Below are 16,081 nucleotides of genomic sequence, written 5' to 3' on the forward strand. Positions count from 1 at the left end.
GAATTTCAAGATTGCCGCATCTTACAAACCTAAGGCATATCATGGATCATAGACCTTTCAATCATACCACGTTGAGTTTCAAGGTTGCCGCATGTTACCAACCTAAGGCAGATCATAGATCATAGACCTTTCAATCATACCACGTTGAGTTTCAAGGTTGCCGCATGTTACCAACCTAAGGCAGATCATAGATCATAGACCTTTCAATCATACCACGTTGAGTTTCAAGGTTGCCGCATGTTACCAACCTAAGGCAGATCATAGATCATAGACCTTTCAATCATACCACGTTGAGTTTCAAGGTTGCCGCATGTTACCAACCTACGGCAGATCATAGATCATAGACCTTTCAATCATACCACGTTGAGTTTCAAGGTTGCCGCATGTTACCAACCTACGGCAGATCATAGATCATAGACCTTTCAATCATACCTCGTAGAGTTTCAAGGTTGCAGGATGTCAACAACCTAAGGGAAAATCATGGATCATAGACCTTCCAATCATACCTTGTTGAGTTTCAAGGTTGCCGTATGTTACAACCTAAAGCAGATCATGGACCTTCCAATCATACCTTGTTGAGTTTCAAGGTTGCCGCATCTTACCAACCTAAGGCAGATCATGGATCATAGACCTTTCAATCATACATCGTTGAGTTTCAAGGTTGCCGTATGTTATCAACCTAAGGAAGATCATGGATCATATAGCTTCCAATCATACCGCGTTGAGTTTCAAGGTTGCAAGATGTCAACAACCTAAGGGAAAATCATGGATCACAGACCTTCCAATCATACCTTGTTGAGTTTCAAGGGAACCTTATGTTACAACCTAAGGGCAGATCATCGATCATATGCCTTCCAATCATATCTTGTTGAATTTCAATGTTGCCACAAGTTAGGATCCCAAATGAAACCATCATATCTTTTTGAGTTTCATGGTTGCCTTACGTTAAAACCCCCATCAGATCGTAGATCATAGGCTAACCAATCATACCTTGTCGAGTGTTGAGGCCGTATGTTACCAACCTAGGGGCAGATCATGGATCAAAGACCTTCCAATCATACCTTCGGCAATTTGAAGGTTTCACTTTTGTAAAAGAACAAACCATATTCACACAAAATACCAGCCGTCTGATCAGTCCTTGTATAAAGGTCAAGGTTCATATGGGTTAAGGAAGCACACTAGATCATGATCACGACGCACTTTTCTTGCGGCCTAGTTTTACTTGTGAAATGCAATTCGATTGTTTTTGTTGGCCGTGATTCACAGGCACCTCTGCCCCGTTTTAAACCCAGCGGGTACGTCACTGCCCCCCGCCGCCCCCCAGCGAGGTTTAAAAGCGTCATTCCGCATATAACCACGGCCGCCCCCCTCGCAGGATGGAAGACCCACCGTATACAAATCGGGAGAAGTGACGCAAAGCGCCGACGGGGATCGATACGGGCGGCGGGGGTTGGGGGCGGCACACCGCCTCCCGTCGGAGGCAGGAATCTTTTTAATTTTTTGTTCCAAAGCACAGAGTTAAAAATTAAAAACCTCTTTTATCGCCGTAATAATTAAATTAAATTTTAAAAAATACACAGACGGGGGTTCGATTCGGAGGTTAATAGCTCGGCCAATATTTACCGCCCCCGACGCCACACCCCGCCGCCCCAGCGAAACCCTTTTTAATCGTTTGATCAACAGTGTAAATATTGACCTATCGGCCCAATTCCGAGTAGTCCCCTGACGACGGCCGGCTGGACCGATGGGTCCGCCACGTTCCGCTCTCTTTCACTCCAAAGGCCGCCCTTTTGACTTTCGACTCGGTCCCCTTTGATTGACCGAAGGACCTTTGCAAAGTTCATTTACGCTCCCGGAAATAAAGTACGGACGAAGGGGGGGCGGTGGATCGACGATGATAGCATCACCTGATGAATAAATAAACCTTGCCTGCGCCATTCGGGTACATTTTTATAGGCGGTCATCTTGACCATCATGATTTTATTATCGGGGAATAAATTAACAATACTACGAATGACTAACGACATGTATTAAGGAAGATCCAGGCTTGATCATAGTCAAAAGTCTGATACTACCAAAAATTAAGCCAGTTAGTGCATGATCATAATCATGATTTTATGATCGTTGGGAACAAGTAACAAACCTATTATAGACTAACGATATATATTAATGAGGATCAAGGCTTGATCATAGCCAAAATTCGGATATTACAAAAAATTAAACCGGTTAGTGCATGATCATAATCATGATTTTATGACCAGGGGGGAACAGTAACAAACGTATTACAGACTAACGATATATATTAATGAGAATCAAGGCTTGATCATAGCCGAAATTCGGATATTACAAAAAAATTAAACCAGTTAGTGCATGATCATAATCATGATTTTATGACCAGGCGGTAAATTAGCAAAACTATGATTGACTAACGATAAATATTAAGAAAGATCCATGATGTTTGACCACAGGCAAAAGTGTGATATTAAAAATAATGACTGTCAGTGAATGATTATAATCATGATTATGGTTACATTAGCAACACTATGATTGACTACCGAAATAGTATTAAGGAAGATGTAGGCTCGACTACAGTCAAAAGTCTGAAGGATTTAAAAGGTCAAGCAAATTTGTATATGATCATAATAATGATTTGATATACCCTGATATTTAGACAAATTGCGATCGGATATGTATGAACTTGATCATAATCACGGTTAAAAAGAAATCTATGATTAATTAGCTTCAGTCAAAGTATTAAGCAACCTCTAGGCCTCATTATAATCACTATTGCTTTAACTACATTTGGAAAGATCGAGCAAGTCACGTTCTACCTGATCATGAAAATGATTCGATAGTCAAAGTCAACCAAAATGTATTTAATTAATGACTATCCAAGTAGTCCACCTTGCTTGCTCATACTCATCCTCCGTAAATTAGTATAACTATGATTAACAAATGGCAGACAAATCAACAAATCTTATATGGGCCACTGAGGAAACTATGATTAACTAACAACAGAGAAAAATATTTGTCGAGAAATGTCCTAAACCTGATCATAATCATAATTTATTTTTCAAACTCTTGGCAAAACTATGATTTACTGACAAGTTAAAGCAGCTGTTTAGAGAATCCCTAGGTCAGATAATAATCATATCTGGTGATAATTTAGATTATCTAGAAAACTATGATTACAAAACAGTGCTTGATCCTGATCATAAATTTGGCGAATGGGTCGTTGACTTAACTAGTGTTTAAGTTATTTCAACCTGATCATAATCATAAATCGGACATATGGGGGACAAAACTATGTTTAATTAAAGGTACTATATGTAATACGGTTAATCAATACAAAACGAAAGGACCGGTTGATCATAGGTCAGATCATATTCATGATTGTACATAGATGTTAAATACATTCTATAGGTCAGATAGCAGTTTTGGTCATAGTCCCATGGGCATTGTTTAAAGACTCCTCCCTACTATACAAAATGAACTGACTATATTGATCATAGGTTAGATCATAATCATGATTTTACATGGATATTAAATACATTCTATAGGTCAGATTGCAGTTTTGATCATAGTCCCATGGGCATTGTTTAAAGACTCCTCGCTACTATACAAAATGAACTGACTGTGTTGATCACAGGTTAGATCATAATCATGATTGTACATGGATGTAAGTTATTCTATAGGTCAGATTGTAATTTTGATCATAGTCCCATAGGCATTGTTTAAACGCTACTGTACAAAATGAACTGACTGTGTTAATCATAGGTTAGATCATAATCATGATTGTACATGGATGTAAGTTATTCTATAGGTCAGGTTGCAGTTTTGATCATAGTCTTAGATCATAGATGTGTTTGGAGACTCCTCGCTACTATACAAAATGAACTGACTGTATTGATCATAGGCTAGATCATAATCATGGTTGTACATGGATGTAAGTTATTCTATAGGTCAGGTTGCAGTTTTGATCATAGTCTCAGATCATAGATGTGTTTGGGGACACATCGCAACTATTTAAAATAAACAGGCCCGTTTTACATAGTCCAGATCATAATCATGACTGTACAAAAATCTAGGCTGATCTCTAGATCCAATCGCAGTTTTGATCATGTACATCGTGGTAATGTTTAGAGAACTCTGGCTACCATATAAAATGAAGAGTCCTGTTTTGATCATAGACCAAATCATAATCATGAATAACATATCTTTAACATAGAAAGATCAGATTGCAGTTTTTATCATAATCTCATGGGCATTGTTTGAAGACACCTCGCTTCTATGCAAAATGAAGGAACTGTTGTGATTATAGGTCAAATCATAATCATGATTGTACATAGGAGGGAAAATTCAAAAGGTGGGGTTGAGATGGGAACTTCGTGTCCGAGTGGATCGAGGTCACGATAGCTCAAGTGGTAGAGCAGCGGCGTATCTAGCCGAAGATCGTGGGTTCGAATCCCGCTCGTGCCATTGACTTTTTTATCTCAACTATAAAACTTAATTAATTGTAATTTACATAGATATGTTATTTTATAGGTCAGAACGCAGTTTTGATCATAGTCTCATTGGTACTGTTAGGAGACACATCACTACTATTTAAAATCAGGGGACCATTTTGATCATAGTCTAGATCCTGATCATGATCGTACAAAGATCTAAATTGAACTCTAGGTCCGATTGCGGTTTTTATCATAGTCTCATTAATACTGTTTGAACACCTGACTGCTATAAAATTTATAGAGCCTGTTTTGATCATAGATCATAATCATTGTCCTCCTCAATTCTAAGTTAAGCTCTATGCCAAATAGAAGTGCCAGACAATAGTATATTTAATCGTGTGGTTATAAATTTAAAATCTAAACGCCATAGATCATAGTTCAGATCATAAACCAAAGGGCTCAAGTATTCAATTGATTTTTTTTATAGGTTAGACGTGTATATAAAAACAAAGTAATTAATGAAAGATCTGAACACGATTATGAGCTTCGGTAAGATCATGATCATTGTGAAATTTATTCATGAAGAGAAGAATCTGGGTTCCATCAACTGTTGTCGACCGGATCGTAATATTTCTTTCAAATCACAATGATCATGATTTGCGAATCTGATACGGTGTGAAGCAAGCGGTTTCTCTAATAGAGTGAAAGGCGACGGTTAAACAGATGAAGCGATGATGAGCATGATTATGATTCATGATCAACGTGTCAAAGCGCATCTATCGGCATGCTCTACGCCTTCTCGTTCGGAAAAGCTCTAAGCACACTGGAAAAAAAATAAAAGAAAGGCTTCTGCTTTTTGTTTGTACACCAAAGCTTTTTCTTTTTTTTAAAACGTTTTATTCTAGTTTGCTCCTTTTTTCTTTTTTAATTTGAAAGAAGAACCTGTGATTGTGACATTAAACGCCATTTCGGCCCTGCATCTGCTCCGCCCCGGGTGGATGACAACGATGTACTAAAAGCCGCCCCCGGAGGCGGTGGTGCATGCGCCCCTGGGCCGGCCGAACCCCCGACTGCCATCTGCCGACTCGGCCCCTAGCCCATTAATGATTGATCATGATTATTTGGAAAAAATTCCCTCTCAAAGTGATAAATCCACTAAGCCGCCGATACACACTAGATAAAAAATAATAACTAGACGAATTCGATTGAATACGTATTAAAAAAAAAGGACCAGCATTCATCATTACGATAATGCTCCATGGTAGCCAAGATTTCGGTATAAATGGTCCATACAACACTAGATATAATTATGTACAAGTTTTTAATCATAACAAACTTTGGGATGGCAAGTGTGGCAATGATTAATAATTATGAACACTCGAGATAAAAAAAATCATCCTGGATTTTTACAAAGTTTCCATGATTGTGATCATGCTTGCGGTCACGATCATGGTCGTAAATTCTAGTACCATTAATAGGATTGATAATTAGTAAAAGTATAATCTTAAAACACTTTGGTTCAGCTTGAGAAAAAAATTATCTTCATGAATGATCGTCGATATGATCATGATTGATAGAATTTGATTATTTCAAGAAATGGTTCACTATGCTAAATAATCAAATCATCGTTACCTGCCACTTCTGGCCGAAATGAATCAAACTGATTATTATTTACGCTCGGCCCATCAATCATAATTATGATCAAGTATGATCTTTTAAAATAATTGTTTTTCATATTGTAAAGCTCATCGGCTGAAATTTTTTTGTTCAATTATTACAAATTTTCGGTATGATTTTGATCATGCTTTCTCAAAAAAAAAAAAAAAAAAAAAAAAAAACAACAGAGAGAAAATGGTGAATATTCATGATCGTCAAAATGATCACCTATGATCATTAATCGAATTTTAATTTAAAAGGTATTATAAAAACAAATTCACTATGCTAAATCAGTCGAGTAAAATAATCCTTACAAACCACTTCCGGCCAAATAAGTCGAATGGATTAAAATTCATGATCGTCATAATGATCACCTATGATTATTCATCGAATTTGATTTAAAAGGTATTTTATAAAAAAATTACTATGCTAAATCAGTCGAGTAAAATAATCCTTACAAACCACTTCGGGCCAAATAAGTCGAACGGACAAATATTCATCATCATAATCATGATAAAGTATGATATTATAAAATAATTATAATAATTTCCACTGATACTATGAAAAACCTATTAGTTAAAAGTTTTTTGTTCAATTACTGTAGATTTTCGGTACGAATTCGATCATCTTTGAACATAGATATGATCATGATCATACATGATTTATTACGGGATTCCGTATTTTCCAAGGATTTAAAGTTCGTAGGGATAAATAGATCTAAAATTATCTTAACTTTGAGCTAAAACAAATGGAGATTAATATTCATGACCATCATCATAATCACGTATCAACGTTGAAAACAATTATGATTACCGTTTGAGAAAGATGTTTGCCAAGCAATGTTTGCCATAGCGTGAACATAAAATTCTTTAGTATAACATGAGTGAAAAATGATCAGTACATTATTTAAATCACGTTTGTACACAGCAGAGATCACGATCAGCTATGATCATTTATCGAATTTGATTTAACACGCATTTTTGAAAAAGGTTACTTTTTTCAGGTCAAAGTAGTTAAGAGACTGATGAAAAATGATTTGAGTTCATATTTAATCATGATCACAATCGGTTCCTACAAATCAACAGTTTTTTAATCGGCCAAGGTAAATGAGTTCTGATTATCATGATCATCATTATGATCACACATGATTTGTAAACTATAGCCAAGAATTAAATAAATTTTTCAAGGGCCTGCGTATCATGAGAGATCATTTATTGAAGAGAAATTTGGTGTCACCATGAGTAAGTATGATCGACACTCATGATCATCATAATGATCCCACATGAATTTTTCATTTAATATGCATTTCAGAAAAAACTTCCGCTAAAAGTGAAATGAAGCCAAAGTACGGTTTCAAGATAGTTTAGAGGAAAAGGATTGGAAATCATGATCACCACCATGATCGAATATGATAGTTGAACATTTTCGGGATTATATTTTTATAGGAAAAGTTTTATATTAATAATAGGGTTATAACAAGAATAAAAAATTATCAGTTTTTATGAATGTAATCATGCCAGCTGAATGAAATGATCATATCACACATGATCTAATATTAAATTCTGCAAGCATTGCACTGTGTTGCAGTACTAGGTCTAAGGTTACTTGAAAGCTGCCTCGGACCAACATGAGTAAAACTGATTATCATTAATGAATCATCTTGATCAAGCATGATCATATATTTGATTCGTCAAAAAATGCAGCACTAGGCCAAGCCCAAAACATGAGCAATCAAACTCACTAGGGAAGTTCACTTCGGTCTTTCAAGCAGAAATACATGCCATCAATGCTTGTGCCCTGGAAAACCTTAAAAGAGGTTACACTGACAACAAAAAAATCCTCATAAGATCAGATAGCCAAGCAGCTATTAAAGCATTAGCATGTAAAAGATTCACATCAAAATTAATCAGTGAATGCATCCAAAATCTCCAAAACCTGGGGAAACATAGGGGAAACCTGATGATATCTTAGGTGCCAGAGCACAGGGGAATTTTGGGTAACGAGAAAGCAGACAGACTGGCTACGAGGATCTGCAAGACCATACATCGGCCCCGAACCTATTCTTGGGATAACAAGAACAAAGAATCCTCCATCGCAGAATGGATCCAAGCAATACAAAAGGAGAAGTGTATAAACTCTAGCAGTGCTAGAAATAGTAAACTTATGGTGAAACAACCCTCACCGAGACTAGCAAAGGACTGCTGCAATTGGAAGGGGCCAAACTCAGAGGAGTACTAACCGGTCACTGGCATCTGAGAAAACATCTACACAACATGGGTATATACAACGATGATCCCATTTGCAGATTATGTAATTAGGAGGAGGAAACAGCCACTCATATCATCTTCGAATGCGAAGCACCAGCTCAATGGAGGTTTAACCTAACGTACGGAAAAGACTTAGGGAATCAAATTGCAGCAGCAACAGTCAATGACCTGATACTTCTAAGAAGGATTGAGTCTACTGCACTGAACTAAGGAACTAGGAAGGTACAATAAGCCAGAAGGCTGCAGTGCCTGGGGAGTGCACACCCCTTGCTAGTATCTTTTTCTACCATACCATACTGTGTTACAGTAATAGGTCTATGGTTACCTGAAAGCTGCCTTGGACCAACAAGAGTAAAAATGATATCATTAATGATTCATCTTGATCAAGCATGATCGTATATTTGATTCGACAAAAAATACAGCTCTAGGCCAAGAATTACTAGTAGGCTAGGTAGATCAAAGTATTCTATATAAATATATATCGTGCCAATATCCATAAAAATGTCCATTATTCATGATCATGAACATATGATTGTTAAAATGATGAATGTTATGATCGTCATCATGATAGAATATGACCATTAATCGAGATTACTTTTGGCCTGCATACTATGTAATATTAAATTACTTTCTGCATCTCAATTGGTGTGATTACCTGGGATCTTAAAGAAAAATTATATTTCAAAGCACTTCAAGAATGTTACGACAAAATCTCTTACCTTAAGACACTTCGTTACAGCAAGAGCAAAATGATCAATTATCGTATCATAATGATTATCATGATCGAGTATGATTTTCAGTAGCTAAGATTGTCCTGGCGTTTCGAGTAATAACGCCGGACTTTGCTGAAATATAATTTACGGCAAATGGCGAGATTAGGGCATTAAAAAGCTAGGACTACGAATGCTCTCTTTTTTTTGGATCATGCATGCTGATTATTCATGATCATCATTCTTTGATTACAAAAATAAAATTGATTTTATTACGCTTTATGTTTACCAGTCTATCTGTAGGTCAAAACTTTATCATCAAACATTTCATGACATCAAAAAAATTGTCACTATTCAAGACTCGCTATCATGATAAGTGTATAATTGATAAAATTGTTTTGATTTTGCTGGCATTTCAAGAAATGTCATTTTGTTTTGTAATAGACCAATTTGCACATTATTTTTTTAAACTTCGAATAATCTTTTTCATGATTGTGATCATGGATTCTGATGTTCCATAATCATTATGACCTATGAACTTGTATGGAAAATTGTTTTTCCGAGTATTTCAATGCTTCATGTATGCTTTATAATCAGACATTTCACGACATCACGAGTTAAAATAATCACTACTCATGATTCAACATCATGATCGAATTATGATTATTAAATTAAGTGTGTGGTGATTAGTGACCGTTAATCGATATTTATTTAGAAATCGTGAGATGCGGTCTGGTGTGATGTAGGTATCAGAAAAACATTTTCTTTATCGTGCCAACGTTTCGATCTTTATTGAGATCATCTTCAGGGCCTGGGATTTACAAAAATTGTTTACATATAACAATTACACTATATGTAAACAATGTTTGTAAATCCCAGGCCCTGAAGATGTTCTCAATAAAGATCGAAACGTTGGCACGATAAAGAAAATGTTTTTCTGAAACCTACATCATACCAGACCGCATCTCACGATTTCTAAATAAATATTAAATTAAGTTTTGATTTTGTTGGCATTTCTTGAAATGTCACTGGGTACTGTTTATAGGTCAGTCTGCACATAAAAAAACTTTTGAATAACTATTTTACACGATTGTGATCATACATTCTCATAATTCGTGATCATAATTATGCATGATCGTGAAAATCGAACTGATTCTTAGTTCACTAGTCTGTACTTACGTCAAAGCTTGATTATAAACAATTCTATGGCATAATGATTCAAAATGATCTCTACTCTTGATTCGTTATCACAATCAATGTATGTTTGTTAACAAATTTTTGCTCGCATTTCAAGATGCCAATTGGCACATATATTTTATTAAATAGTTTTGAGTTCAAATGATAATTTTTTTACGATTCTGGTGAAGATTATCTATTATATATTTGGAAAACCATGAATTTTCTGGTTTTTGGTTGTATGTCTACTAAGTGTCCTATCTGAATTGGACTGCACGAATCATTGAATCATATTGACAGATAGCTAATCATAAGGGGTTACAGTTGAAAATAAAATTTTCCGTTGGTTATTTCATGAAGCTGGACTCCGAAAGAATCATTTGGAATATTGAAAATTCTAGTATGCTCGTGATGATCATGAGTCAGAACACTGGCTATGCATCCCGGTCCACCATTAGCGGAAGGGGGAGAAATATGGGTCACAAAGCCGGGTTCAATGACCCCCCTAACTACAGGCCTACTCGGTACTTTTTGTACTTTTGGAGGTTTTCAGCTACCCAGGGCGAGAGTCCGAAGGGGTGTAATCGTACCGTTAGGACTAAAGCGGCGATGTTTACCCTGTACGGTTATAGTAGTCGGGGGCGGGCGAGTGGGGGTGGCGGTTAGGTTAGGCCTTCTTATCAGGGCCTTTTTCCCCCTCGTTCCGCCTCGGCGCGGGGGTCCGCGGCGTCTCGCCCCGCGAGGCCGTGGCGTAGCGTTCCGCGTGTTAAGCGTTCAGCACGCGGCCGTCCACGTCCCCGCAGGCCTTAGTAAGGGAACCCCGATTGATTGATGACGTCGGGCGAAAGGGAAAGCGAAAGGGGCGCGGGGGGCGGCGGCGGGGACGGGCAAGGCGAAAGGGGAGTAAAAGGTCCCTTTTCCGATGTCGACTCACCGGGCGATTTCCAGCCGTCCGCCTCCGCAAGGGCACTCCTTCTTGTTCTTCTTCCTGGATCGCCTCATGCACCAGTCTTGTCCCATGAAAGTCCGCTTTTCTTCAACCCATCACCCTCCGGTGTCCGATTGGGCTGGGGGTGAAAGGGTGGCCGGGGGCTGGCTTCACGCCCTCAGCCGGCTGCGGCGGGTTTCTCCTCGACGGCTCCGGTCCTCAGCGAACGGGTTGAAAGAGCACGGCACCCGAGGCACACCGCGGTCCGATCAAAACAAACCCACGTCCCACGGCCACGTATTGATCAAAGGGTTGGGGGCCGACCATGGCCCTATCTGCCGCCCCCGGCTCAAAACCGCCCCCGAGCCCTCACGGCAGAATGCGCACTCAGATACAATACATTTTCCCACCAAAATTCGTCCGATATTGGAAGAAAAACACATCCCGAATCAACCTTACCTTTTTATCATAGTCTCTATGATGAACAACTTATCTCATCGAGGTCTTTTGTAATTGAATGATACATAATAAATTATAGTTTAGAATGTGAATGACTAACACATCTTAACGAGGCTTTATAATTATAAATGAGAGCCGTGTATACAAAGAGAAATGTGAATGACCACCACATCTTGCAGACTTTGCAGATAACGGGAGAATGTGAATGACTAACAACACTCCAACAAGGACATGTATGACCGAATACGAGCCTGTACGAACAAATGAAGAATGTGAATGACCACCACATCCGAACGAGGCCTTGTGTTCAAGAATGCCAGTTTTTATGAAGAAAGGGAGAAAATGACCACCACATCGAAACGGTGGTGTGTGTTAGTAAATGAGAGCCTGTATAATCAAAGGGAGAATGAGAATAGCCACCACATCGAAACGGCGGTGTGTGTTAGTAAATGAGAACCCTTATAAACAAAGGGAGAATATGGGTGACCACCACATCTGATCGAGACCTTGTGTGAGTGAATTGCAGTGTTTGCAAAGAATGAAGAATGTGAATGATCAACAGATTTGAACGAGCCCTTGTGTGAGTGAATTGCACTGTTTGCAAAGAAAGGCGAATGTGAATGATCACCACATCGATTATTTGTTTGAGTGAATCTCAGTCTTTGTAAACAAGACAAAGAAAGAAAGATTTTAAATAACCACTACACCTTTACGATGCCTTTTTACGTCTGAGAGTAAAAAAGAAGAATAATTTACGTCCAAAACTGGATGAGGTGAGGTGAATGTCAATCTTTGCAAACAAACGACGAATGTGAATGACTAACCTATTTAAACGAACCCTTCTGTGGGTGAATGTCAGCCTTTCAAAATAAAGTGGGTTAGGGAAGGACACAGTCAGAAAGAGACCATTTATGAGTGAATGACAGTGCTTTTTTTAAACAAATAAAGAATGTGAGGGAATGTCAAAATTTGGACGAGGCCTTGTGTTAGTGAATGTCTGTCAGACAAAAAAAAGAAGAAAAATGTGAACGACAAACAACAAATCTAAGAGCAAGGGGACTTGTTTGATTAAACGAAAGTTAAACAGAACAGTATTGAAGAATGTGCTAACACATGTTGTACGAGGTGTTGAGTGAGTGAATGGCAATCTGACAAAAAATAAATAAAAAAATGTGACCAAAAAACACATCTTGTACAATGTCTTGTGTGAGTGAATGGCAACCTGAAAAAAAGAAAAAAGAATGTGAATAACTAACACGTCTTAAAGAGGCCTTACGCGAATGAATGTCAGAACAAGTGAAGAATGTGAAAGACTAACACATTTTAAAGAGGCCTTTTGTGGGTACGTGTCAGTCGGAAAAAAGAAAACAAAGAAGAATGTGAATGACCAACACATCTTGTGTGGGGGGGCCTTTTGCGAATGAATGGCAGAATAAATGAAGAATATGAATGACTAATACATCTGAAAGAGGCATACTGTGGGTGAATATCAGTCTTTAGAAACAAAGTGGGGTAATGCACGAAATAGGATGCCTTGTATCAATGAATGAAAGCATGTGTATACAAAGGGAGAATGTGAATGACTAATACATCTGAACGAGACCGTGAGTGATAGATAGTCTGAAAAAAGAAAAAGAAAGAAGAATGTGAATATCTGACACAACTGAACGCGGCCTTGTGTGAAACGACAGTCTGGCTAAACATTTGAAGGATATGAATGACTATTGGCCTAAACGAGTCAGTAAATGACAATTATTGAATGACCATTTTGTCCAATTAACAAATATATTTTATAAGAGTAGTAGTAGTGGATTTCGTAGATGTTAAACGATCGGTCGGTAGAATGAAATCATGTCAGTCGGCGTCCGTTGATAGATGAGAAAGTACAGTCAAAGCCCCACCGCCCGGGTTTGACCCGATCGCGACCATGTTGCGACTTCGTATCCCATCTAGCGGGCGTCTGCCTGTTTTGTTAGTTCGCCGGCCGGCCGGTAGAATTCTCTGGGAGGGATTTTCGGATGTTTTTGTGGATTTTTTTTGTTTTTAATATATTTTTTGATGGCTGTAATATATATTTTTGGTTTTTGGGTAGTTTTTAAAAAAAATTTTAAATTGTTTTAAGCAGAGCTTTTTCTTTGTGTAGCCTTGAGTGTGCTGCTGTGTACGTTTTTCTTTATTTTTTCTCTTTTTATCTGTGTCTTTTTTATTTGTTTAGTTAATTAAATGTTTTTAAAGAGATTTATGTCATATTTGACTTACTTTTTCGATTTTTTTTTTTACTTGTCAACGCTTGGCCTTGGATCAGGCATGACTTACCTAAAACAGAAAAATAATTGCTGTTGTTAGTTTATTTCTTCGTTAATTGTAAATTGTTTATTTAATGTTGAGAAAGCGAGGGACAGGTTGAGGACGGGTAATTCGCATTCCCACAACATTGTGGTCGAAGGCCTCTTTGTGGTGACATTGCTCAGGGGGTGGTGGTAAAGTTTTGAACATCAAAACGGAATCTCTGGTATAGCCATAAAAACCTGGCGGGTTTAAGGGTCGGATTAAGGAACAAAAGGAGGAAAACAGTAAATCCTGCCAGGATGGATAATTTAAAACTGTTTACCATTTCGGCCGGAGAACAATAATCGGTCCAGGGCCCGGGAGGATAAATAAAACCTGTCCCACAACTGTTGCCTGGGCAATCTCTACACGGTTAGCTGTGTTTATCCTTTAAAAAACCGGCTCGGATTATTTGGCAAAATTTGCATTAGAAAAAGAGCGAGGCCGGGAGGTGCTCGCCTTTGGATTTTTTCATCAACCCCCTGAAGAAGGGTGGAAAAACGGATTTCACCCCAATCAAAGGCAATTTGTACGTTTTAAAACCGTCTGAAAAAAATTCAGAGTGAGGGGGAGGATTTCGTCGGAAATACCATTTGGCACATGATCCTGGACCGGCACCAAGGTGGACCGGTAGAGGGGAAAATGCGTTAGCTGGCGGCCGCATTTGGAAGCCTCGCTCGGACGAGTCTTGAAAAGGATGCCAAAGGAAGGAAAGGCCCATTCTGAGACATGCCACCCTTATAAGCCCGTCTCAAAAGAAGATAAACACGGGGACAAACGAATGGGGGGTACGTGGATAAGTCGAAAGATGGATTGAGGTTAGGGTTGGTTGGGATTAGGGAAAGGTTATGCTAGAGTTAAGTTAGGTAGAGTAAATTTTACAGGTAGGTAAGGTTTTGGTCAGAGTTATGGCTACGTTTGGTTATGGTTAGGTGTAAGTTTAGGTTAAGTAGGGTTAAGGTTAGGGAAATATAACGGTAAGGTTAAGGTTAAATTAGTTAAAGTTAAGGTTAGGTAAAATTATGAATGAGCTAGGTATGGAATAGGAGGGGTTAAGTTAGGGTTAGGGACGGGGTAAGGTGAGGTTTAGGCTAAGGTCTTTAAGGAAGGCTAGGAAGGGATTAAGGATGGGCTAGGGCTGGGTTAATTTAGGGACTGGTTAGGTTTATGGTTGGTTATACTTATATTATTGTTAGGGAAAGCTAGACGAGGATTAAAGACGGTTAGGTTAAAGTTAGGGAGGGTCCAGGTAATAGTTAGATTATTGCTTGGGTTATATTACGTTGGGGTTCAAGTTATAGTTTGAGGGGATGATGACGTGTGATGATTCAATGTTTCTTCGTAAGCCGAGGTTTCAAAAGGGTATCAGAGAAAAGTGTTGAAGACTGAAAAGATCCGGCTGGAAAATCTTTATTTAAGAAATTCTGTACTTCAAAGGAACGAGAACACCAATGGATCAGGGTTCTTCTTTCCAACAGGAGCTTTAAGAATGTGGTCGAAGCTTAAACGTAATTACAAAATAAGAACTTAGGACTTGACCCCTCCCCTTTTTCGGACAGCGAAAGACGCTGGTTTTCTCACAAAAGGCGGATTATCTCTCATTCCGAAGATTATCTTCTCATACCGAAAGCTCGCCCGGTTGTGAAACTTGGGCCCAACGATTTCAAACTGAATCCGATATTGAATCAGAGCGGCTTTAATGACAAAGCGCACCCCTCCTTCAATTAAAGTTTCCAAACTTCACCCTGGGGGTTGTTTCGAACCGAAGATTACAAGGCATTCGTGAGAAATCCAGGTTGAGTAGCACAAAACAAGTGTTTCATGTTCGACTTAAAGTCCTTTATCTACATGTCACATATTCACAATCATTTATTCATTTCTCATTCAATTCGAACATGAAAGATTTACATAAACAAAACCCACGGTAAAACACGTTAAAGTGAATATTTTTCTTTTTGTTTAATTCTTTTCCGTTTAACTGAAAATTCTTTCTTTCTTTTTTTCTTGATCATTGATCTGCATTGAACAACGAGTGAAATGACACTTTGCATGTTTGAATCCGATGATGTTCACTTGTCGGTTGTTTTATATTATATGTGTTCTTGATGG

The 16,081-nt window shown here is 38.3% G+C and overlaps 1 protein-coding gene across 12 annotated transcripts in view; it reads right to left on the reverse strand.

The window, feature by feature from the left end:
- LOC106663047 (cAMP-specific 3',5'-cyclic phosphodiesterase) overlaps nt 1-16,081 on the reverse strand; it is a 137,663-nt gene that overhangs the window by 39,319 nt on the left and 82,263 nt on the right. The window contains exon 1 of one of the 12 annotated variants that reach the window (XM_014387562.2): nt 11,192-11,292. The exons of 10 other annotated variants lie outside the window; for them this stretch is intronic. In XM_014387562.2, the coding sequence (XP_014243048.1) occupies nt 11,192-11,277 (86 nt within the window). In that variant the 5' untranslated portion in view covers nt 11,278-11,292. Of the gene's footprint in view, nt 1-5,390; nt 5,541-11,191; nt 11,293-16,081 lie in introns of those variants that run through there. One more of the 12 variants, XM_024226908.1, reaches the window with a different exon arrangement.

This window comes from Cimex lectularius, unplaced genomic scaffold (assembly GCF_000648675.2).
Source record: "Cimex lectularius strain Harlan isolate CLEC.00 unplaced genomic scaffold, Clec_2.1 scaffold14, whole genome shotgun sequence".
Lineage (NCBI taxonomy): Eukaryota > Metazoa > Arthropoda > Insecta > Hemiptera > Cimicidae > Cimex > Cimex lectularius.